Source organism: Paroedura picta, chromosome 2, assembly GCF_049243985.1.
Source record: "Paroedura picta isolate Pp20150507F chromosome 2, Ppicta_v3.0, whole genome shotgun sequence".
In the NCBI taxonomy this organism is placed as follows: domain Eukaryota; kingdom Metazoa; phylum Chordata; class Lepidosauria; order Squamata; family Gekkonidae; genus Paroedura; species Paroedura picta.
This window is the reverse complement of record NC_135370.1, coordinates 56,765,065-56,789,134: the sequence shown is the minus strand read 5'-3', so window position 1 is coordinate 56,789,134 and position 24,070 is coordinate 56,765,065. Positions and strand designations below refer to the sequence as shown.

At 41.6% G+C, this 24,070-nt stretch overlaps 1 protein-coding gene across 4 annotated transcripts in view; it reads left to right on the top strand.

The window, feature by feature from the left end:
- THSD7B (thrombospondin type 1 domain containing 7B) overlaps nucleotides 1-24,070 on the top strand; it is a 702,862-nt gene that overhangs the window by 202,617 nt on the left and 476,175 nt on the right. For all 4 annotated transcript variants that reach the window (XM_077320192.1, XM_077320193.1, XM_077320190.1 and 1 more), the window contains exon 2: nucleotides 19,986-20,160. In XM_077320192.1, coding sequence (XP_077176307.1) covers nucleotides 20,022-20,160 — 139 coding nt within the window. In that variant the 5' untranslated portion in view covers nucleotides 19,986-20,021. The remainder of the gene's footprint in view (nucleotides 1-19,985; nucleotides 20,161-24,070) is intronic.

Sequence of the window (24,070 nt, the reverse complement as noted above, 5' to 3'; positions counted from 1 at the left end):
CTTTGTGCCATGCAATGTACAATACTCAGTAATGGGCTAGCACAATTAGAAACCTACAAAGTACAGTGTGATTTCCTAGCTTTGTATTATGGCTTTGTCAGAATCTCAGCAATTGTTCTCTGTGTTTTGCTTGCTGGGGCTGAAAAAAAGAACAAATAGCCAGAATATTAGCTCGTGAACTGCTTTTTAGATGCAATGTGTTTATTTTGATATGCACTGGGGTTGTATCAGGGTTTGCAAAATTGTGGTTGTATTTGCTCACAATGAAAGATTTGTTTTCTGTACATTTAGTTTGAGATTATCTACATGAATATTAAGATTGCTATTAATTTAGAGATCCATTTTCAGGTATGAACTAAGAGACGTTAGTATACATAGAGCTGTTCAGTATGGAGTAGTGGCAAGAGTGTTGAACCTATTTCTGGGAGATCTGGGCGATATTAACTTTTCGCATGCTGTTAACTTTACTAGGTGACCACAGGCTACTCATTGAATTTATGCCACAGAATGTTAGGAGGATAAAATTTAGAAAAACCATGATCATAGATGTTCCTTGGAGCAGTGGTTCCCCAACCTTTTTGAGGGACTGCCCGCCCGTGCATGCACCATGTGCGGCCAAAATCGCGCATGCGCGGCACTTTCGCGTATGCGTGCATGCCCGCAAGTGAAGCACATGCACAATTTTGGCTGTGCATGGTGCATGTGCGCATGCACAGCCACGCATGTGCAATGCGCGGGCGTGGCCCTGATTCCATCGCCCCCCTCCCGCAGTAAGAAGTTTCCCGAGCCGCAAGCTTGCGGCCTGGGAAGTTTTTTACTGCGGGGGGGGGCAGGGAGAGGGAGCCGCGACCCGGCGCCAAGGCCTTCGCGTGGGTTGGGGACCACTGCTTTGGAGGAAGGGAAAGACAGAAATGTACTAGATAGTTTGTTGTTGTTAGGTGCGAAGTCGTGTCCGACCCATCTCAACCCCATGGACAATGATCCTCCAGGCCTTCCTGTCCTCTACCATTCCCTGGAGTCCATTTAAGTTCGCACCGACTGCTTCAGTGACTCCATCCAGCCACCTCATTCTCTGTTGTCCCCTTCTTCTTTTGCCCTTAGGCTTTTCTCCAGGGAGTCCTTCCTTCTCATGAGGTGGCCAAAGTATTTGAGTTTCATCTTCAGGATCTGGCCTTCTAAGAAGCAGTCAGGGCTGATCTCCTGTAGGACTGACCAGTTTGTTCACTTTGCAGTCCAAGGGACTCGCAAGAGTCTTCTCCAGCACCAGAGTTCATAAGCCTCAATTCTTTGACGCTCGGCCTTCTTTATGGTCCAACTTTCACAGCCATATATTGCAACTGGGAATTGACTAAACGCACTTTTGTTGGCAGGGAGATGTCTCTGCTTTTTAGGATGATGTCTAGATTTGCCATAGCTTTCCTCCCCAGGAGCAAGCGTCTTTTAATTTCTTTGCTGCAGTCCCCATCCGCAGTGATCTTGGAGCGCAGGAAAATAAAATCTGTCACTATCTCCATTTCTTCCCCATCTATTTGCCAGGAATTGAGAGGGCCAGATGCCATGATCTTTGTTTTCTTGATGTTGAGTTTCAAGCCAACTTTTGCAATCTCCTCCTTCACCCGTATCAACAGGCTGTTTAGTTCCTCTTCACTTTCTGCCATTAGAGTGGTATCATCTGCTACCTCTTGTACAATGTTGCGAACCTCCATCCATAGTTCTTCAGTCACTCTGTCTCTGATCTAATTCCTTAAATCTATTTGTCACCTCTACTGTATATTCGTCAGGGATATGATTTAGTTCATACCTGAGTGGCCAAGTGCTTTTCCCTACTTTCTTCAATTTAAGCCTAAATTTTGCAACAAGAAGCTGATGATCTGAACCACAATCAGCTCCTGGTCTTGTTTTTACTGACTGTATAAAAGTTCTCCATCTTTGGCTGCAGAGCACATAGTCAATCTGATTTCTGTGTTGACCGTCTGGTGATGTCCATGTGTAGAGTTGTCTCTTGGGTTGTTGGAAAAGAGTGTTTGCTATGACCATTGTATTCTCTTGACAAAATTCTACCAGCCTGTGCCCTGCTTCATTTTGTACTCCAAGGCCAAATTTGCCTGTTATCCTGGTTATCTTTTGGCTTCCTGCTTTAGCATTCCAATCCCACACATCATTTTTTTGGCGTTGCTTCTAGAAGGTGTTGTAGGACTTCATAGAACTGGTCAACTTCATCCTCTTCAGCAGCAGGGGTTGGGGCATAGACCTGGATTACTGTGATGTTGAATGGTTTGCCCTGGATTTGAACTGAGATCATTCTGTCATTTTGGGGATTTTATCCCAATACTGCTTTTCCTACTGTCTTATTGATTATGAAGGCTACTCCATTTCTTCTGCGAGATTCTTGTCCACAGTAGTATACCTGATGGTCATCTGAATTAAATTCACCCATTCCTGTCCATTTTAGTTCACTGATTCCTAAAATGTCGATGTTCAGTCTTGTCATCTCTTGTTTAACCACGTCCAGCTTGCCTTGATTCATGGATCTGACGTTCCAGGTTCCTATGGCATAAAAATCTTTACAGCATCGGACTGTCTTTTCACCTCCAGTTACCTCCACAACTGAGTGTCCTTTCGGCTTTGGCCCAGTCGCTTCATTCATTCTGGCGCTACTCGTACTAGCCGTCTGCTCATCCCCAGTAGCATATTGGACGCCTTCGGACCTGAGGGGCTCATCTTCCGGCATCATATCGTTTTGCCCTTTGGAACTGTCCATAGAGTTTTCATGGCAAAGATACTGGAGTGGTTTGCCATTTCGTTCTCCAGTGGATCACCTTTTTTCGGAGCTCTCTGCTATGATCTGTCCATCTTGGGTGGCCCTGCATGGCGTAGCTCATAGCTTCATTGAACTACGCAAGCCCCCTTGCCACGACAAGGCAGCGATCCTTGAAGGGGGACTAGATAGTTACCATGTTTATTAAAAAAATACTTATGCAATTATGCAGTTGTGGTCAAAGTGTGTGAAAACTGTCTTTTGTGCATGGGGTTTTTTTGCTGGTTTTAGCACTGGATTGTTACGTGTTTTCAGTTTTTGGTAGATTGGGTTATTTGTTAGAAGGTGCTTAATGTGCCTTGGAAAATACATTCCACTGGCATTTTTGTAATGAAGACGGGTATAAATAAATAATGCGCCCTTCTATGGATGAGGAAATGCTTGGACAGATGGATATTGTTCATGAAATTCTTCTCCCTAATCAATCTGTTATGGTTTCTTCAGAACTCTCTTAGGAAAACAATGATTTACTGATTAGCTGTTTGAGAGGAGAAGGGAAGGCTGAGTTTAACATCACCTTCTTTCTCCTATCTGAACAAGGAGTCAACTCTTTTTTGAAGAAGGTTTGACAGGTGTAGCCCCAATTTTGAGGTGCAATATATGGAAGTACCATTTTTAAAATAGGTATTCTCCTACCCCAAGGTTGAACCTCTGAAAATATTTGTGATTATCACCCAGATCTTTCTGTTGTTCAATCCAATCATATATGCAGCTGTTGAAGATCTGCATTGGGCATGAATAATCCAGAAGCGGAGGTGAAGAAGAGGAGTTGGATTCTATATCCTGCTTTTCTCTGCCCTAAGTGTTCTCAAAGTGGCTTATAATTGCCTTCCTTTCCTCTCCTCACACAAGCACCTTGTGAAGTAGGTGGGGTTGAGAGAGTTCTGAGAAAGTCCAGCAGACTTCATGTGGAAGAATGGGGAGAAATGTGCTCTGAGGTCATGGAAGAGGGGAAGAATGATGTTGTAAGGCACTTTGGGTCCCCACAAGGAAAAAAAGTGGGGTATTAATTTCTAAAGAAAGAAAGAAACATGTGGTTTAGCATGTAGCCCTGTTGCTAACTTGAGACTGTTCCCATAGTTTACCTGATGAAGAACAGTTCACTATAACCTAGAAAAGTGGTGGCCATGGCTGTGATAGACCAAATTGCAAAGATCCCAGACATATTCAGCTTCCTTCCTTGAAGCCAAGGGGAATCTCAGCAGAAACGCAAATGCTATTGCCTGAAGGCCAAATTAAAGATGATGTCATGAATCTGAATGGCTCTCCTATGGGTTTTTTAAGTGTGAGCAGCCATCATGAGGTTGGAGGGAAGAGTATCTGTGATATTATCTCCATAACGCAAATAGCATTCTGTTAAAAACTAAACAAAACAGCACGGTTTAACCATGTGACTGTATCAGAATTCATCCTCCCTCTTGCAACTCTTGTTTGTACTTTTAAAATCTTATTAAATGTGTTATGCAGGGGGGTCCCTGTGCCAAAGTACCCCATTCCAACTGGAGTATCTAAACTCCGCTTATCATACTGAAAATGGAGGGTCGCACACCAAGTTCTCCTGTATCCTATTTAAAGGCGTTTAGTATGGGAGCATGTCACCATAGTCAACAGCTCAATATGCACAGAATCACACATTGAATTTATACCCTATACCAACCGTAAAAAGTCCCTCCCACTTCCCCTTTTGGTTCAGTTATTCTGGGTTACAATCTCTCCGACATTTCTTAATATTCGGGGGGGGGTAATACATTTCTTAAAAATGACAAGATGGAGAGGGGATTCCGATATGTATTTCCTCTGTATGCATGTCCATATGGATGTCTGTCTGATGACCTCTTTACTGTGGCCTGGAGTTTCCCAAGACTCCTTGAATTCTCGGTTCTAACCAGCCTTGGCCAACCGTCTTTTGTAAAGTTGGCTGTGGATGGAGGTTAGCACACCCTAGAGGTCAGGGGTTTTGTTGTGCAAAGACTGTTCAGGCTCATGTCTGTGTGCATGGCAGTTTGCTCCCTCCTGGACACTTTAGATTAAATAAACTTTAAATCTTGCTGTTCATTTGTTTTCATCTATAAATACCACAAGCAAAGTGGATATTTAAAATAATTTTTCATTCTCATCAAATGGTTCACAGAATTCTTGATGTTGTGACCCTAACAGTTAAAGTGGTCTCTAGTGGAGTAGATAGAATGGTGGCCTGATTTGGATATAAGATACTTTACATGTTCATGTGTTAGTTGATGGATCAGAGCAATTGGATTAGAAGTTTTACCCAAATGTAACCCAGGTCTACTGTTCATGTAGTTCTACACCCAGCTATTACAGATGCCACTGTATGAAGGATGCCTTTCTTGTGTGTGAATGTTCATCTGTCCATAGACAGCTTTTCCAAAGCTTGAGAGAGAAAACAAAATGAAAACTATTCAGCTCATAAACTATTAAGAACCCCTAACAAAATGGAAAGTGCTGCTTTTATATTGTAATACCTTAACTGTCTCCTAAAAGTGAACCTGAACATTATCTCCTTCTTCTGCCATATTGATTTTGTATACCCTAACAGAGTAAGCAGTGCTTACGTGAGTGCTCATTGGATTGTGAGTGAATGTGGTCTGTTTTTTAAAAAAGCATATAGCTCAGGAACAGTAATCATCCTATTTAATTTTCATGAGTTCAAATTTTCCTAAATTAATATTTATCATGAACTACTTAATAACATAGAACAACTTGAGTCACCTATGTCTTTTACTACAATTTTCCGCATATCCATTATATCATGCTGGTTCGCCAATTGCAAAAGCAAGTTAGCTATGCTTTATAGCGGAGGTCATCAACCCCCGGGCGAAAGCCTGGGCAGCAGGCCACGGGGGCTGCACCTCCCTCTTCCCGCCCCCCCTGCAGCGAGAAGCTTGCCAGGCCACGAGCAAATTGGCCACCAAAGCAACCAATTAGCTCGCAGCCTGGCGAGCTTCTCACTGCGGGAGGGGGGAATAGGGCGGCACAGCCGCTGGCACGCTGGCGGGTGCAAACACGCATGTGTTTGCACCCCCGCCCTCCCCCCCACCCCTCCTAGTGGTCCGCAACCGGGAAAAGGTTGCGGGCCACTGTTTTATAGGACCATAATGTCCTTAGGTTGGGAGTACCTGTCTTTTTGCCACACAGGGTTCAAGGAAAAAGATAAAGAATTGAATTTTAATCTGCTAAAATGTTTCCATTTTGCATATATCTTATGGTAAATAGGCCTAAAACAGATGCTATTTCATATGTGTGTGTGGATATACACATATACATTTTTATCATATACTTTCTCCAAAAATTCTGGGTGGTATACTTGGTTCTCTCTGGTTCCACTTTATCCTCCCAGCAGATTAGGCTGATAGTGAATGACACACTGAAGATTGTCCATTGAGTTGAACTGGAATTTAATCCCGGGTCTGCCCCCTTTAACCATCCCTCCACAAAGGGTGTCCAAGACTATTAATTTTAATCCAGCTTTCTCCCTGGGGTTACATCTCTGAGTAGGTGAGTCAGTGCACATCTTTAATGCACATTCTTGAACATTAAGGTGCCACGTAAAACAAAGCCTGCTATTTTACATGCTGGTGAAGCTCATTTTGTTCTGTTGATAATGAATTGTAAGACAATTATGGTTTACTAGTCTGTCTTTAACCTAAGGAACAAAGACTCTCTCAGATTTTAACACAATGTAGGCCATCCTATTTCAGAGTAAATGAAGCATAGTGCAAGTAGAAAAGATCTTTCAGCAATGTGCAAGGAGTGGTAATGGTTCAGGCAGTGATCTTTTGTATGAGAATAGGAATTTTATATTCAAGTGTCTTGTTTTTATCTATGCCAGCCTTTCTCACCTTTTTTTACCATTGAGAAACTTCTGAAGCATTCATCAGGCTTTGAGAGAGACCAGAAGTGGTGCAATCATGCAGAATATGGTTGGTAACCATAGCTATGTACATGCCCACTCAGGGTCCCTCCCCTAGGCCCATCATCGGCCATTTTGGGAGGAGGGGTCAACATAACCATATATGGTCATATCACCTGATAAATGTTTAACCACTTAAAAATACATTAGACATTAACTCCCACCCATTTCAGAAACCCTTGCAGAGCCACCAAGAAACCTCAGGGTTTCATGAAATCCTACTCAAGAAAGCCTGATCTATGCAGTGTTGAGGTGTGTACTATTTGGATGAAAATGTGGTATTTATAGCTACACTGATATGTGCTCATAAGGATGGTTTCATAGAAGTAAATTCCACTTAAAGTAATGGGGCTTTATCCCAAGAAAATGCAGTTTATGATTATGTTTCTTCAAAAAAACAACTGGCCCATGGAGGCGATATTGTCCATGAAGATGCATTACATCAGTCAAAGAGGAGAAAGAGCTGGCGAGAGCCTTGTTATAAGGGGCTATCTGTTTTTGTTTTGTGCTGGAATCATTCCTTCTACCTAAGTGAGAAAGTTAGTCATCTGCAGGCTTGCCAGTGCAATGTTTCTGCCTTAAGTGGCCCCAAAGGATTTTCAGGGAGAATTTTAATTCCCAAATAAGGACAAGCCAAAACTTATGCTGAATTCTGGCTGTATCAGGGCTCAGGAGGTGACATTCGGCACACACGTGATCCCCAAAGAAATCCCCGAGCTTTTAGGCACATCTTGGGGCATCTTGGAAACTGAAACACACTTATAAGGAAACCTCTGGCATTATAATTCTAGACGATGGTAGGGGTGGTGTTTTCTAGCCTTGGAAACAAAAATAGGGGCCCTGCAAAGCTTGACAGGCACTGCTGTCTGCCAGTAACAGATGGGGACTTAGATCTATCTAAGTATAGGAGGAGCACACATTCTCTTTGTTGGCATTGTGGTTTTGGAAAGAGAGGGAAGGTGTACTCACAAAAGAGCTTTGCTGCTGGACATGGGAGGGGGGACTGCTTAGCTAGCGTACTCAATCAGGGTTCAGGTGGTTTGGTTTTGTCCTCTTTCCCTCTGTGTTGTGATTTGGCTTTTGTTTGTTTTCTACAAAAAAAAAATCAGGATTGAATTCCTCTTGCACATAACTTTCTTAGTGTTTTCTTAGTGTTTTTCCTTCCCTTTTCTTTTTATTTTATTCCCCACTCCCTGGAGTTGCAGTCAGACAAGGATGTTACCTTTGAGTATTATTTTTTGCGGGTGGTGTTTGAGTGGGACCTCAACTTAATTCTCTGTCATTTAAAACTCCCCACACATTGAGATACTTTTTTGGGGGGAAAGGGAATGATCTGTTATTATCTTTATGGCCGGCTTACTTTGCTGACCACTGCTATCCACCTGAAACCCCCCTAGTGACCTGCTTCTCCTTAGGGGTGATCTGTGTTTGCCAGCCTGCCTCCAGCATCCACCCTGGGGGAGCTTATTCTAGAGTTACAGGGGTGATTTCCCTTTACTCCCAGTACTCCACATGAACCTCCGGTCCCCCTCGGTGACCTATTTCTCCTTGGGGGGAGATCTGTGTGTGTCAGCCTCCCTACAAGCATCTAGCCTAGTTTGGGGGACTTGTTCCAGTCTTGAGGAGTAACTTGGAGTGATTTTAATGGCCAGCTCTCCACACCTAGCTTGAAACCATCTTCAGCTGACCTGCATTTCCTTTTGGGGGGCATTTATGCCTGCCTGCCTGCTTCCCTCTCTGGCGACTGACCCACTTGGGCTGCAGTTGGGTTCTTCCTTGGTCATGTGTTAATCAACCCTCTGCTCAATGCAGGATAAGGCTAAAGCATCCATGATATCTGTCCAGCCACTGCTTAAAGACAGTGAAGCTGGGTCTTTTCACTTGGGATTCCTTACCTGGCAGTGTTTGATAAGGTGGTCCAACTGAGGGGGTGTCCCCTGCCAGGCCTAAATCTAACTAGCCTACCATTTCCAAGTTTTATTAGTTGTAATCAGAGGTCGTAATTCAGCTATCAGCTAGAGCAATATCTTCTAATGTTGCTGTAAAAAAAAAAAAGAATTCCCTAGAATCTTCCTTCTCAGATCCACATAAAACTACAAATCTGTTATTGTCAATGGAACACATATACAATTAAAAATGGCCAAAATCTAATGGTTGAAATAAAGTTGTCCAAAGCATCTGAAAACATATTAACTAGAGGTTATTTTTGTTCATATTCTAATATAGGGGGAAATGTACTTAGTATGTTTACTTGGTTTTATGTATGAAGACTTTGGCCACCTCAAATACTTTGGCCACCTCATGAGAAGGAAGGACTCCCTGGAGAAGAGCCTAATGCTGGGAGCGATCGAGGGCAAAAGAAGAAGGGGACGACAGAGAATGAGGTGGCTGGATGGAGTCATTGAAGCAGTCGGTGCAAACTTAAACGGACTCCGGGGAATGGTAGAGGACAGGAAGACTTGGAGGATCATTGTCCATGGGGTCGTGATGGGTCAGACACGACTTCGCACCTAACAACAACATGTATGAAGACAAATTATGGTGCTAGCCTACTTTCTAGTGTCTGCAGAAGTAAAAGATAAAGTTGAGTCAATAATGGTCAAAGTTCCCAGAAACTGAAAGGAAAGCTGCAAAGGTTTTGTTTTTTAAATATTAAACTCTTTCTTTTAAAAAAATTAAAGATTTTTTCTTGCTTTGATCTAGTACTTTTTGTGAAAATCGAAATCCTTGAAAACAATGTAGAATGCAAGATTCCTGTTAAGAGTAAAGTGTGAAGAGCTGCAAGCCAGTTGTGGTTAACACAAAACCTCTGTAGTGATCTATCTTGTGCATGTCTGCTTCCCTGTATGTAAGAGAAAATCCTCGGTTCAGACATTAATCTTACAAATAAGGTGTTCGCATGAAGCAATTTCTGGCATGGCAACATCCTCATCTTTTTAAAGTAGGGCACAAGAGATTTGCTATTTCTTAAGAATCAATCTATCTCTTCAACCCAGAGCAATTGCCGTCCACTTTAAGATGTTCTGCGAGGTTCATATTTTGAGGGAAAATAATGTAGTAAATATAGCTCTAAGTTGCTCAGTAAGTTATGAATCCTTACTATTTCTTTGTAATGAACAAGAACGTGCTTAACAACTTTAAATTTTCTGGTTCTTTGTACACTGGCTACAATGTGTTTGCTACAAGAATGTTTTAATACTGTTTTTATTTTACAGTGCATTTTATACACTATACAAAGAGTGTGGATTTTCTGTTAGTGCTAGACTGGATCATAAATGGAATGTTTCCAACAGTTTTGACAACCACCAGAATAATTGCAAACGATGTGAAAAACACACTGTGTTCAAACATTACATAGTCCAGATTATATGTGATCATAACAAACCACAAGTATTTTGTTTTACATGCACCCTTTCCCCCCAAAATGGTAAAACAAGAAGTAGGGATGGCCCACTGCAGAAAGACAGCTGGAGCAGAACCTACAATTTTTTAGTATTGGATCTCAGAGGTGTTTATTGATGTCTAAATTCCAAGCTAGAGTTGAAAACAAAATACCTTGTTGTGATGACAGGCCAAATTAAATCTGGCGAAAAAAAATATCAAACTGGCCTTTAAAATGAAGATGAGCATTTCTTATAAATATTAAAATGCAATTATGAAATTGCATTACAAAATAATTTCCAATCATTTATATCAAATTAAAAAAGAGAACATAGTCCCCATCCCAGTGTCGTTAATGGAATCTGAGCTTTCATTGTAACTTATTCTTTTACATGATTTTACCATATCATTAAATTATGACAATTTAATCACTGATCTATCAGAAATTATCAGGGTACGTAATGAGGAGACCATGACTCCTGTCAGGTTAAATTTGCCCCTGAGAATGGTGTTTTGAATATCAGTTATTGCAGGGCTTGTTTTGCAGTGCTGTGTTGTGCTAGCATTAGGCACAGATCACACAATCACCTTTCATTCTGTCTGCCTCACAGAGGTGCACTGAGATTGTTCTAGTCATCGCAATATAGTTATAGAGTTGGTTTTTATACCCCGCTTTTCATTCCCTGAAGGAGTCTCAAAGAGGCTTCCAATTGCCTTCCCTTTCTCTCCCCACAATAGATACCCTAGGACGTAGGTGGGACTGAGAGAGCTCTAAGAGAAATTTCTCAGCTAGAACAGCCCTATTAGGACTGTGCCTGCCCCAAGGTCACTGGGCTGCCTGCTTGTGGAAGACTGGGAATTCAGATTAGAGGCTGCTGCTCTTAATCACTACACCAGGCACCTCTAAATGCTTTTCTGGAACATCCATGATGCCCTTCTAGTGTTGTTATCTGTGAAATATGCACATGCCTGTGATTTGATTGATTTTGATTTATTGGATTAGTGGTGTTGAAAATACAAAGCGAGAAATGCAAAATAATCTTCCCATGCTAGGGAAAGGCCTTCCTGCACCCCAGACACATGAAACATGTTATGTATTATCGCTGTACTATATTGAAGAGCGGAAGCATCACTGTTCACATCAGGATGCGTCGCCAGTAGAAAGTCATAGGTTTCTGTTCCATGGATGCCATATGTTTTCAGCTTGCCTGTACATTGCTGGGCAGGTGACAAGATTGAGTTTTATGGGTGACTTTCCTGTATTGTATTTTTTTCCCATCTGTTGAACAAGGTTCTGCAGCCAGTTATTCAGCTGGCATAACCAGGCTCATAAAACACTTACAAATCCAATTTTTCATTTTAAAAACACCATATACCAACAATACTTGCAGCAGGGGAATTAAAAAAAACAAAACAACTTAATGAAAACATCTTGACTTCATATCCATATAGAGCAAACAAGAACATTTCTTGTTTTCAGGTAGTAATAACATGTTTAAAATCCGAAATGTGAAATGAGCGGATAATTTTCTGTAGGTCATGCTCTTTCCCATAAGCCAAGCTGTTCCGCAATCTCAAGGGGAAAAAGGGAACAACTGAGTTGGCTTCTCATTATTTCTTCCTATGGTGTGTTCTGATTGAATTATTGCCAGGTATTGCCAGCAGATGCTCATCAAGCCACTGCAGGGCTCCTCTGTTAATTGAACTATAATGGGGATGACAGCAGGGAAGGTCAAAAATGATAGGACCAGTGATGATATAACATGAACTCTGGACTCCTACAAACTGAAGAGATAATTGTCCTTGCTAGGGTACGTTTTCCGACAAAAGTTTTCTTAAGAGAAGCTGCAGCATTCTTCATGCGCCAAGAATAGCGCCAAAGATCTATGAAAGAAAGAGGTCAGCATTGTGCCGGGACCGATAGCTTTTACCGTGAAGCTAAATGATGTTGTCCTTAAAGAACGTCATCAACAGCAAAGAGAGAGGGCAAATGGGTGCAAAAGAAATGATCATGGGATTGCAGTGAAGAAACTTGGCAGATACAATTGAAAGGTGAGTATCTCTGTAAATAAACCTTACAGCATGCTGGCTAGCATTAGTCTTGCTATCGGTGCCTATCAGATACCTCATTAGCACCGGGGAACAAGTCATTCTTGGCAGGTCGCTGGCTGCACCCCCCAAAAGTAGCGGTGTCATTGAGCCTGGCTGTGAGCCACAGGACGTTCTTTAGATGTGGGGTGATGAGGTCATCAGCTAGAGTGCCTTCTGAACCCCCACACTCCCAAAGTGCCTCCAGCCTTACTGAAATGACTGGTGCTGTCCTGTGCTGCTGTGCAGCATGGCACAGCCCAGTGGGCTCACACTATGATGTGGGTGTAGGAGGATGCCATTTGCTCACAGTGCTCACTGAATGGCTGAAGCTGCTGCTGCACCTTCACTTAAGGGAACCCATCACTGTGGCCAGCACAACCTTCATTCCTCTCTTCCTTCTTGGTTTTCTAGCATACTAAAAATCTTCACAGACATCCATTGCATTTGTCGTCGGGGCCAAACACTTCCTATCCCTGGCTCATATAATTTGGAGGACCTAAAATAGGAGTATTTAATCACATTTGTGGACTCTACAGGTGATTATTGAATTTTCATCCCATTCCCCGCCCCAAGGATCAAAGGGTCTCATGCATGCTTTCTTATTCCTCCATTTAATGGTTATCTACAGGATGGCCTGTGATGGTTCATAGCGTCTAGTGACTTGGTAGTCCTGGAGGCCAGTAGGAATACCACAGTAATAAACGCAGTCCTTGACTTGATTCAAACATTTTGGTGTCCCAGGTGGCTAACATTAACAAATTTCAAACATTAAAATGCATTTAAAATGCAAATATATATAAAATAAAACAATTAAGTAAAATATAGCATGCACACAGATATTGAACTATATCAGTCTGAGATCTTGATCCCTCTTTCCATCCCTCCAGAGACAGAGGTGTGGGGGGTGAGTTTTATAGAATTACTATCGCCATGTTGCTTGGTTTTTTTATTGTGATTGTTGTCCATTTTTAATGTGGTTTTATTGTAACCCCCACAAGCCATCCTCAGGAGTGGCGAGGAATAAATGAATGAAGGGATAAATAGATAAATAGATTAACAGAAACACATACAACACAAGAACTGGGAGGAAGGCTAATAAGACCTTGTGAGGGAAAGCTAAATGGAACAAGAAGGTTAAAATTTATATCTTATAATATTTAATTTTGGAAATTACATATGTTATCCCCCTCTCCCTGATTTACTTTTTACATAGGAAGATAGTCTTTAACTTAGACCATTTGATAGATGCTATTAATTTAGATTTACGCGTCAGTCACTTGGAAAGCATTGGTGTAGTGGCTAAAAGTGGCAGCTTCTAATCAGGAGAGCTGGGTTTGATTCCCGGCTGTTCCACATGCAAACAGCTGGGTGACTTTGGGCTAGCCACAATCCTGCTAGAGCTGTTCTCATAGAGTTGTTCTGTCAGAGTTCTCTCAGCCTTACGTACTGTACAGGGTGTCCATTGTGAGGAGAGGAAGGGAAGGCAGTTGTAAACTGCTTTGAGACTCCTTTGGGTAGAGAAAGGCAGGGTAAAAAACCCAGCTCCTCTTCTTCTACAAAGTACTTTACACAACAGATAATGCTGTGACTGAAATGAAAACAAACCAGTAGGTTGGGTATTTTTATGCCTGTGTGGGGAGTTGAGGCAAAGAGATGGTGGCTATGATATACTCACTAGGTGGGCTTATGTAACACTTGAGAATCAGATTGTGGATTCCCTTTTTGTAGTTCAGACACTGTGCTACACCAGGGGTCTTCAGCCTTCCTAGACCGTGGACTACTTTTAACTCCTAAGTGGCATCAGGGAGACTCTAAATTGCAAACACATGAAATCAGAAGTGACATCACAGTCAGGTAACAGGAAGAGTCTCTAGGTCTGCTTCTGGTTCAACGAAATCCTCTCTACCACTGAATGATCTTGCCTTGCTGCTTCTCCCAGCATGTGTACAGCAAGGTTGGTGATGTGGTGCCCTTGCACTATTAGCTTGTGGGAAAGGGATTCACAACATGTAATAAATAATAATGATGATGATGATAATGATAATATAATAATAATGGTAGTTCAATAGGAGCTCTCAGCCATCCCAGGGGTCCTGTCATTCAACTGAGAATCATTGCACTGAAGGGTAGACTTCGTAACACGTTAGTATTAAATTTAGATTTTCTTTATAACAGGCTTTAAAAGAGGCAAAAGAGGTACTTGATGTAATTGACATTTTAAACAAACAGGCTTAAATTAAAAATAATCTGATTATTTTTAAAAAATTGATTTTTTTCTACCCTGAGGATATGCCATTTAGGAGATCTTCTTTATGAACTTCGTTCATCTCCTCTTGATATTTCCTTTCAATTACATATTCTGTCAATGTTTTGTCATGTAAGGGAATCCAAACAAACCACATGAATCTTCTTATTACAGCTTTATTATGTAAGTAGCTCATGCATCTTATCAGATGTACAATGTCATATATTTGCAAACCAATAAAACAACTTTGGTTTCACTTGCATGTCTGTCAGTGATCTGTTCATCTGGACTGCCAAGAGATCTGTAAAATATTTTAAAAATTATGAGTCAGGACTAGTTCCATAGCATGTGTTGGAAGTACTTAATGATGAACTGAATATAAGAGTAATATCACTTCACAGAAGAATTCCATTTTGTGATTCTTTTAATTAAAATCTTTTTTGCTGATGGAAAGTTCATTCTCTGGTGTTTTCCTTAATGTATTCGTAATGCATCTGTTTGGACTCCCTTGCTAGAGATATCATTCATTATAATCCACTTAACTGAGTTCATAATTAAACTTCTGAATGCAAAAGCTTCCTTCATTAAATTTACAGGTTGAATGCTGAAATCCAAGTTTGTGGTAGTCAAGCAGGAAATTTGTGGTTTCAATATTTTTCTTTTGCTTCCTAATTCTATCTCTAGAACTAAAGATGTGTCTGTCTGGTGCAAGTGTAATAATGCCTCCATTTCTCTGCACTCAGTAATCTTTCATGCTATTTTGTGGCTCTGCTGTAGGGATCAACTGGGGAAATGGGCTGATGATGAAAGGAATAATGAAATGGAAGTGAACAGTGAAATCCTAAGGAGACTTATGTCCTTCTAAGTCCTTAAGACTACACTGCTTGGGAGAGTTTCAAGAACTGGACAGTAAACTATGGAGAACATTTTCAAAGCCCATTCCCACATTATTACACCTACCTGTAATTCATTACAGGAGAAGGTGAGATTAATATGCATCTTTTCTGGTGTTACTAGTCAATGGATCATTGATGGTTGCTTGGATGTCCCTAGGAGCTGAAATACAGGTCACACGCTACTTGCTAAAGTTGGACATGAGGCCATTGTTCTTCTTGAACATAGCGCGTGTCGAGAGAGGAATACAGGCAACTTGAATGAAGACAAACACTCTTCACTCAGTCGTCCTCACCAGTATCATATGCAAGGTTGCTCTGAGATTAAATTAATATGTTTTAAAACACACTGCTGCTACAAATGAGATCAGTAAGGGCATTCATAGAACTGACAGGGCACCTTCTATCTAAGGCCTGTTATTACACCAGCAATAAAGTCGCAAGGTACTGGCTCATCTAAGAAGGAAGTGTGGATCAGGACAGGCTGAAACATTTGGTACATTGTAGTTAAATGCAACAGTGAAAATAATAATTTTCTGTTTGCTTTAAAAGGTCCAAGTTATCTCCCAATGTCACCTTTCCCTAATGGGTTTCCTCTGAAAAAGCAAGGGAATCAATAACCAACATACATAGAAAATAATCTGTGTTTGAAATTGCAGGGTATACAAACTGAGTGCATTTAAATCTCCTGAGAATAAGTTTCTATTTTTTTCCCCTGAATGAATACACATACGTTTTTTTTCTCCATCAGCCATGCCAACACATTTGGAAGCTGAGATATGCTGTAACTAATTTTGATGAGAATGCTGGTGGCCTTCATAATGCAATTTATTCATAGTGCTGTAGGATTGGCATATGGTGCCTGTGCAGGGCTTTTAAAAATCATATCTGCACAGAACTGTGGGTATGTTAGATTGTGTTATGAAAACCTAGTGTCTGATTCTGATCTTGCTATTTTACTCAGATGCAAATGAGTGAAGCCAAAACAGCTAACTTGTCATATGGATGATGAGAATCTATTTTGAATTGGCCTGATTTATTTCTCCCCACCACCGTGCCTCAGTATCTGTCTTCTGTTTTCATGCTTGCAGTGGTAGCCAGCCTAGGAGGTTGTGCAATCTTCCCGGAGCAGCTAAACTGTACTGCTAGATTGAAGACCAGTAGAACCTTAGAGGCCAACAAGATTTTTGGAATTTAATTTTTGGAAAGTCATAGCTCCATTTGTCAGATACATATCTGATGAAGGGAGCTTTAGCTCTTAGCTTCAAAACATTGCCTACCTAATCTGAATTTACTGAAAGGGATAGTTAAAGTTGTCCATCAGCTGCAGATTGATGATGCCTGGACATCATATAGATCAGGCTTTCTCAACCAGGGTTTGGGTGATCATTCGGTTTTGAGGTTGAGTTTGCAGTGAATAGCTCAGGAATCTTTGATGTTGCTGAAGCTAATCAGGTGTGGGCGTTGGTGGAAATGGGACCAGTTGGAGTCCCATATAAGCATCTTTTAGGGTCAAAATCCATATCAGGATACGAGCTCCCATCCTGACTCATGGTAATACATTGTAGCATACGTTCTAGCATAACTATACTATCTCTTTTTCTCTATTTGTCTGCAAATAGGGTGTGGAAGGAAGGGCTTCAGGCTTCCCACTTAGGGCATCTTTGCCACCAGAAAGAATGTCCTGGGGGGGGGGGAGTTTTGTTTATGCCTTCCTGTGGCACTACATGTCCATCCCTGGGCAGGTCAAGCCAGAGGAAAGGGCAAACAGCAGTCCCAGTGCCATCTCTGATAACAAAAACGCAACGCGAGAGAAAGAGAAACCCCTTTCCTTCCCTACATTCTGCTTGCTATGAAATGGTGAAATAGATTTTTAAAGGTGAATCTCTGCTAGAATGTATAATAGTGAGCAGGGAACTGTGTAAAGATGTGGATTTTGTTTCGTGTTTTTTGGTCCTTAGTGTTGTGACAGACAAATATAGTATAATTCAGATGATAATTCCCCCCCCCCCCAGATCATTGTACCCTGAATTGGGCTGAGTGGATTAAAATGTAACATTCAGGCGGAGAAATTAGTGAGTCCTAATGGGCTAATTTTACACTCTGTTCCTTCCCCAACAAGGCCCCTCTGTGTTTTCTAAAAGACCATTATGTAGCTGAACTATACAAGTTAAGCTAGATAAAAAAGTGGCATTATGTTTCTATTTTAGATAGTTCATATCTGCTAAATACAATTGCATGGGTTTATCATGGTACAAACCATTTCAGAGTAAATTAAATAAATCACATTTTTTTAAAAAAATAGGTTTTTATTGTATATCTGCTATGGACTGTATTTTCAGATTTATCTCTATTTTATCAAGAACAACAGATGATTATGTATAGTAATGATAATGGCTCATTTTTATCCAGCTGGAAATATAATAGCTTAGCACTGAACTTTTAATAACTGATAACGTTTAAAAAAATTGCAAAAATGAGGTGACTAACCTTTGTGGACCGAAACTTATTCCTTATATCTATCCTATTCCAAGATATGAGTCACAAAACAAATCGTGTGAGAAATGACCACTAACAAATGTAAAAGGTTCAAAATTAAGATAAGTACTTAAAGGCATACAATAAAACATCAGGTTACTTGCGAGTTTGTAAATTTGTACTTGGTAAGGAAGCTAGTTTTCTGCTGGCTTCTGCTCATTTGCTTGCTGGAGATACTTCATTTATTCATTCATTTGGGGCAGGGGTAGTCAAACTGCGGCCTTCCAGATGTCCATGGACTACAATTCCCATGAGCCCCTGCCAGCAAACGTTGACAGGGGCTCATGGGAATTGTAGTCCATGGACATCTGGAGGGCTGCAGTTTGACTACCTCTGATTTGGGGTATTAACATTTCCTCTTCTGCTTTGTGACATGGGTCAAAAGCTGTTGCCAGTTTATTCTCCTGCAGAAGCTTGAATGTCAGTCTACCCAGCATTGTAATTTTCCCATCATGATATCAAATCCAGTGTTTAGCTTAGCATGGTTGATTTGAACAGGATTTGGGAAAATTTCTGGTTTTGCTTTCCCCATTTATCCTAAGTTATCATGATCACCTCACATTTCATTGTAGCTAAAATTTGGTAGCAGTTCTTGTGAGTGTTGTCCACTGTATGGATAAGCAAGTTACTTCAGTAGCCTCAGGATGTTTAAGGGTTTCCAGGGACAAGCACCCACAGCCCAGTTTGGTTGAGCAATTTCTTTGAGACTTGCTCAGTTCCAAATAAGAACAGTTCAATTGAATTTTGAAATGCCTCAGTTGTTTCATGGGAGTAAGAGCCTCCTAAAGGAAAGTGAGTGGTCTAGTCTATCGGATCGTAGCCAGCACATGGACCTGGCAGAGTCTTGTCTTCCCCCTCCAACTGGCAGCTGAACCTGCTCATTGATTTCTGCTCACGCAAGAGGCACAGAGGAGTGATTTCATCCTTTCTGCACTTCAACCTCCTGACTTGCAAGGTTGCTATTCTACATTAAGTATCCCCAATCTTTTAAAGCCTGTGGGCAACTTTGGAATTCTAATGCACATTGGCGGGTGTAATCACAAAATGGCTGCTGTGGGGGGGGGTGAGTCAACCCAAAGGAAGTCCTAATTCAGGGGAGATGAGGGTTAATTAAAAATATGCTGGAAAAGAGGAGTGAGAAAGAAGAAAACCACAGTGATGGCAGCTACCACTGAAGCAATGTTATTTTAATCCCTACGGTCACTCCACTCTCCAGCGGCCAATCAGAAGCCACGCTGAGCAAGAGCTTCCCCCGCATGATTTCTGAAAACACTGGATGGGTGCCAGATAAGGTATCAGTGGGCGCCCTAGTGCCCACAGGTCAGTACCTGCTCTATATAGTACCTGAAGCCCTGGAAATAAATTTTCATGGGTCGGAGATGGCAGCTGCAATGAGGAGAGAGCAGGGAATTCTTGTGGTTGCCAGCGCTTTCTGAGGATGGAGTGCAGGATCCAACTCCCCACTTTAAATTTAAGTTCCTTGTTTTGTGGGAAGATTGCATATATATCACTTAAACCTAGAAAAAAGCAGGTCCACTTTCATGGATGACATATATATACGGTTTAATTGCTTGTAATGCCAATGCCACCAATTTCTCATCATGTGAACAGTCAGTGAAATAGGTATTTTGTGCATTTGCTGTTGGTGATGGCATGTGTTACACATGCTGTTTTCTACATTAGAAGTAGGGCTGCCAACTGTGGGTTGGGAAATACCTGAAAATTTTGGGAGTGGAGCTGGGAATGAGCAGGATTTGGGGCAGGGAGGGACCTTAGTGTTGTATAATGGTATGGAGTCCACCCTCCAAAGCTGCTCTTTCTTCCCAGGGGGACTGATCTCTTTAGTCTGGAGATTACCCTTAATTGGGGGGGGGGATCCCAGGTTTCACGTGGGGACTGGCATTCCTACATGAAAGTGTTAATTGTATGCAAAATGTGTGATTTAAGCATAGGGAATAAATATGATATCCTCTTATACCAATGGGTATAAGCCCACACTTCTTCTCTCCTCGGTAAAACTGATTTGAGCTGCATTTTTCAGATGATCTGGTGAGTGGGGTTTTAATGAACTCTTTCTTTCTGTTTTAGGAATAGCAAAGTGAACTGGACTGAATTTCATGAAGTATGTTTCTGAGGGATATCTGGCTTTGCGCTCACTGGGCATGGCAGAGCTCAAGAAGCTGCTTGGTTGTGCTTGCTGTGTTACTATTACACACATCTGATTTGGAAGGCAGAAAATCCCATCAGTTTGTCTGGAAAACGGGTAGGAATCAACACTTCCCTTTTTGTTTTGTAAACTTAACTTTCAATTCTGCACCTATTGGGGTCAGTATATAAACTCATAAGAACTATATAGTACCGCTCTTCAGATGCAGAGAGATGGCTTGACTGAATATACCCCCATGTGTGTAGCTTTTTGTTTGTTAAAAAAACCAAACCAAACAGTACAGCCTCTTCAGAGTGCTTTCAAGGAATTAAAATCCTAACTTCATTTGGCAGCACAAAATCCATGTTGCTATGATGCCTTTGATCAGCAGGCAAACAATGAAGCTGTATAGGAAACTCTGCAGTGAGTTTTCCCCTTACCCTTTAACCTTTGTTTCATTGTTTAGCTGTCCATAATATTTCTTCAGCTTTGGGAGGACATTCTGGCATCTTAGGCTAATCAAGTGGTCAGGGCCTCTTTCATTTGCGTGCTGTGAGTACTAGGCTTGCCAATTTCCTGGTGGAGTTTGGGGATCTCCTAGAATTACAGTTGAATTTCCAGAGTACAGGGATCAGTTCTCATGGAGCAAATGCCTGCTTTAGAGAGCAGACTCTGGTATTATGCCCCACTAAGGTCTCTTACCTCGCCCAAACCATTCCTTCACCAGATTCAAGCCTTTCCCCCAAATCTCCAGGAATAGCCTAAGCCAGAGTTGACCACCCTAGTGGGTACCCCAGATTTCATACCATGCAATATGCATGGTTTTATGCAATGAAGCCTTTGGGGAATTTGAGAAAATGTTAGAGCTTTGAGAGAAATGACTCCCCTAACACACATCAAAAAGTGGGAGCTGGCAAATTCTGCTTGGGTCAGTCATTTCCTGTTGAAGTATTTTAAAGTGCTGTACTGCATCACAAGCTAAAGCATGTTACAGAGAAAAATTAATAAACCCAGCGTTTGATTTATAATAAATAGCAACTACCTCCCGAATCCTTGAAATGCCTCCCAGCCCCTGCCTCCTTCCTGCTATATTTCTAGCGTCACCTGGCCAAGCCTCACCATTGCCAAAGTAATGGCACCATCAGTCTTAATTCAAGGCTGTCTACCTGACTTGGCACACCTGTAGTCTTCAAGGGTGAGTACTGTTTCTCGACAACTGGCATTTGGTGGATCCTGGAATATGATCCTCAGAGTGTGCTGGATACAGATCTTCCCTGGGCAAGGAAGTGTGGCCTGAGGCTCTGTTTGGACATAGGATACTTTTTTGTCTGAATATTTTCTTATCCAAAGCTTGTTTTATATAATTATATATATGATTGTCACTAATTTTTCAAATGTGTTGATACCTTTTGCTCACTGTTAAAAGGACATATTGTTGTCTTTTGTGTTATGGTGAGTACAAGTTCATACTGCCCTATCATTTTACTTGTTTCACTTCTATTTCTTTAATGTATGCATTTGTATCGGTGTGTGGACCAGAAGAAACATAAGGAGGAAAGTTGTAGGATCAATTGTGTGAATTCAAAAAGATTAGCTAACTTTTGACAGGGTGTCAACGTAAATTTCTTTGCCTTGTGTAAAATGTAAATAATCAGGCTTTACTTTGACTTTTGCTTTTGTACTCACCTTTCCTAAATACACATGAGCCTCTTGTGGCGCAGAGTGGTAAGGCAGCAGACATGCTGTCTGAAGCTCTGCCCACGAGTCTGGGAGTTCAATCCAAGCAGCTGGGGGGGTAAATGGTAATGACTGGGGAAGGCACTGGCAAACCACCCCGTATTGAGTCTGCCATGAAAACGCTGGAGGGCATCACCCCAAGCGTCAGACATGAACCGGTGCTTGCACAGGGATACCTTTACCTTTATCCTAAATACATTAATTGGTATGCAAGCCATAAGTAGTATGCTTATGATTTCAGCCTCTGTTATTTGAACCGAACAGAAGCTTTGCAATCAGATCTAAGACAAAGTGATTTGGAAAGCAGGCTCTTAAAAAGAAAGGTTAATTTGGTTTACAGTATTAAAATAGTACCTATTGATTGACTTGGGGAAAAGATTCTTTTGATCACATTTAATTTAGCATACTGATTTCTTTTTCCAGACAAAGGAGTAGATTAGTGATATTTTTTGGAGCCGAGTTCTTGTAACAATAGCGGTCTGTATCATTTGATTTTCATGTACTGTGGTGTTAAAAGTAGTATTTTAAAAGGCAGCTCCCTTAAGACTGAGTGAAGCCTTTCAAATTCATTGTTTACGTTGCCTAGCAGGAGGGCAGAAATATGGCCCGCAGAAAGAGACACCACACAATAATGTTTTGGAATAAATAAGGCTACAGCTTTATTACAACTCCTAAAATGGAGCATTGGCATGGCATGAGGAAGAATCCAACAAGAAAAACCAGTCAGCAGACTGTCAATAATCCAAGGTCCCAGATGGTGCCATCAACCTAGAGCATGGAACTCCTTGCCATCTGAAACCCACCCTGGGTAGTTGGCTTAACCGGGATCCAATGGGCATAAGCCTCTGTCTTTTGAACTCTGGTGCTGGAGTAGACTCTTGCGGGTCCCTTGGACTGCAAGGCACACAAACTGGTCAGTCCTAGAGGAGATCAGCCCTGACTGCTCCTTAGAAGGCCAGATCCTGAAGATGAAACTCAAATACTTTGGCCACCTCATGAGAAGGAAGGACTCCCTGGAGAAGAGCCTAATGCTGGGAGCGATCGAGGGCAAAAGAAGAAGGGGACGACAGAGAATGAGGTGGCTGGATGGAGTCACTGAAGCAGTGGGTGCAAACTTAAATGGACTCCAGGGAATGGTAGAGGACAGGAAGGCCTGGAGGATCATTGTCCATGGGGTCGCGATGGGTTGGACATGACTTCGCACATAACAACAACAAAAGTGATTCTCTGTCACAGATAGACTCCCACTGCCTCAGGCTCTCCGTAGAGAATGGGGGAGCCCTAGGAAGGGAGGGAGGCCGCCAACGGTCACAGGGCTATTCCTTTAGGGGTGCACAAAGGCAAACCTTCACACCTGAAAAAGGGACATAGGGAATTCTGACCCTCTCAGCATGCAATCCCATATAAAGGAAGTGGTGGCAGATTATGGGAGAGAGACAGAGACAAGCTTGTCCATGAGTTTGGCAGCCCCTTGGTGTGGGGAGGGCAGAATAGGGTCTGCAAGTTGAAACAGGGCCATTCTGCCACAACATTTAAAGCCAAATATAAATTGCCTTGGGAGATTTTTTTTTTAAGATTAGGGATCTAAGGTAGGTCTTTGATATTTTATTCAAGATCTAGTATTTTGGAATTTCACAAATAATAAGTTATTTTCTTTCATTTATCTGTATGGTTTCTTCTAATGCATGCTAATGCAATGTGTCAAGAGACTAGCTGTCCTTATTACTTTTATTCTAGATAGCCAAGTTACTACTATGGAGTTGTAAACTGGTTTAAAGTCTGGACTGAACTGAGCCAGCTTTCTGTACAGCAGGAAAAAAGTTCATTGGAATTGTTTTTGCAAGCTTCCTTTTGCTCTGACTCATTTAGATTTCAGTGCTTGTGGCTGAATTATATCATTTTGGAGTTCAGAGCATTGCTGGTCTTGGGCCAAATAGGAAAGAGGTGGGGATCGGCTGAAATCAGTATGCTGTCTTGGTTGGGACCTTCATGGAAATGCCTTGCCAATTTCTGATCATTTAATTCACAGCATGCGAATACTCCATAATTTGGTCAGAGCTAATTTACTGCAAGATAATTGCAACTCAGGGTACTGTCTGTATTTTAATTGTACATGATGTAAAAGCTTGCAATTATTTTAGCTGAAACAGCCCTCTGAGTGTCACTTCAGCAGGACACAATTGAGCCAAAGTTAAGTGCTTTTAAATCCTGTTGATTTCACTGGCAGAAGAAAACCCATTCTCAAACCTTCCCCATTGAAATCCATGGGATTTAGGATGGATTGTAATTT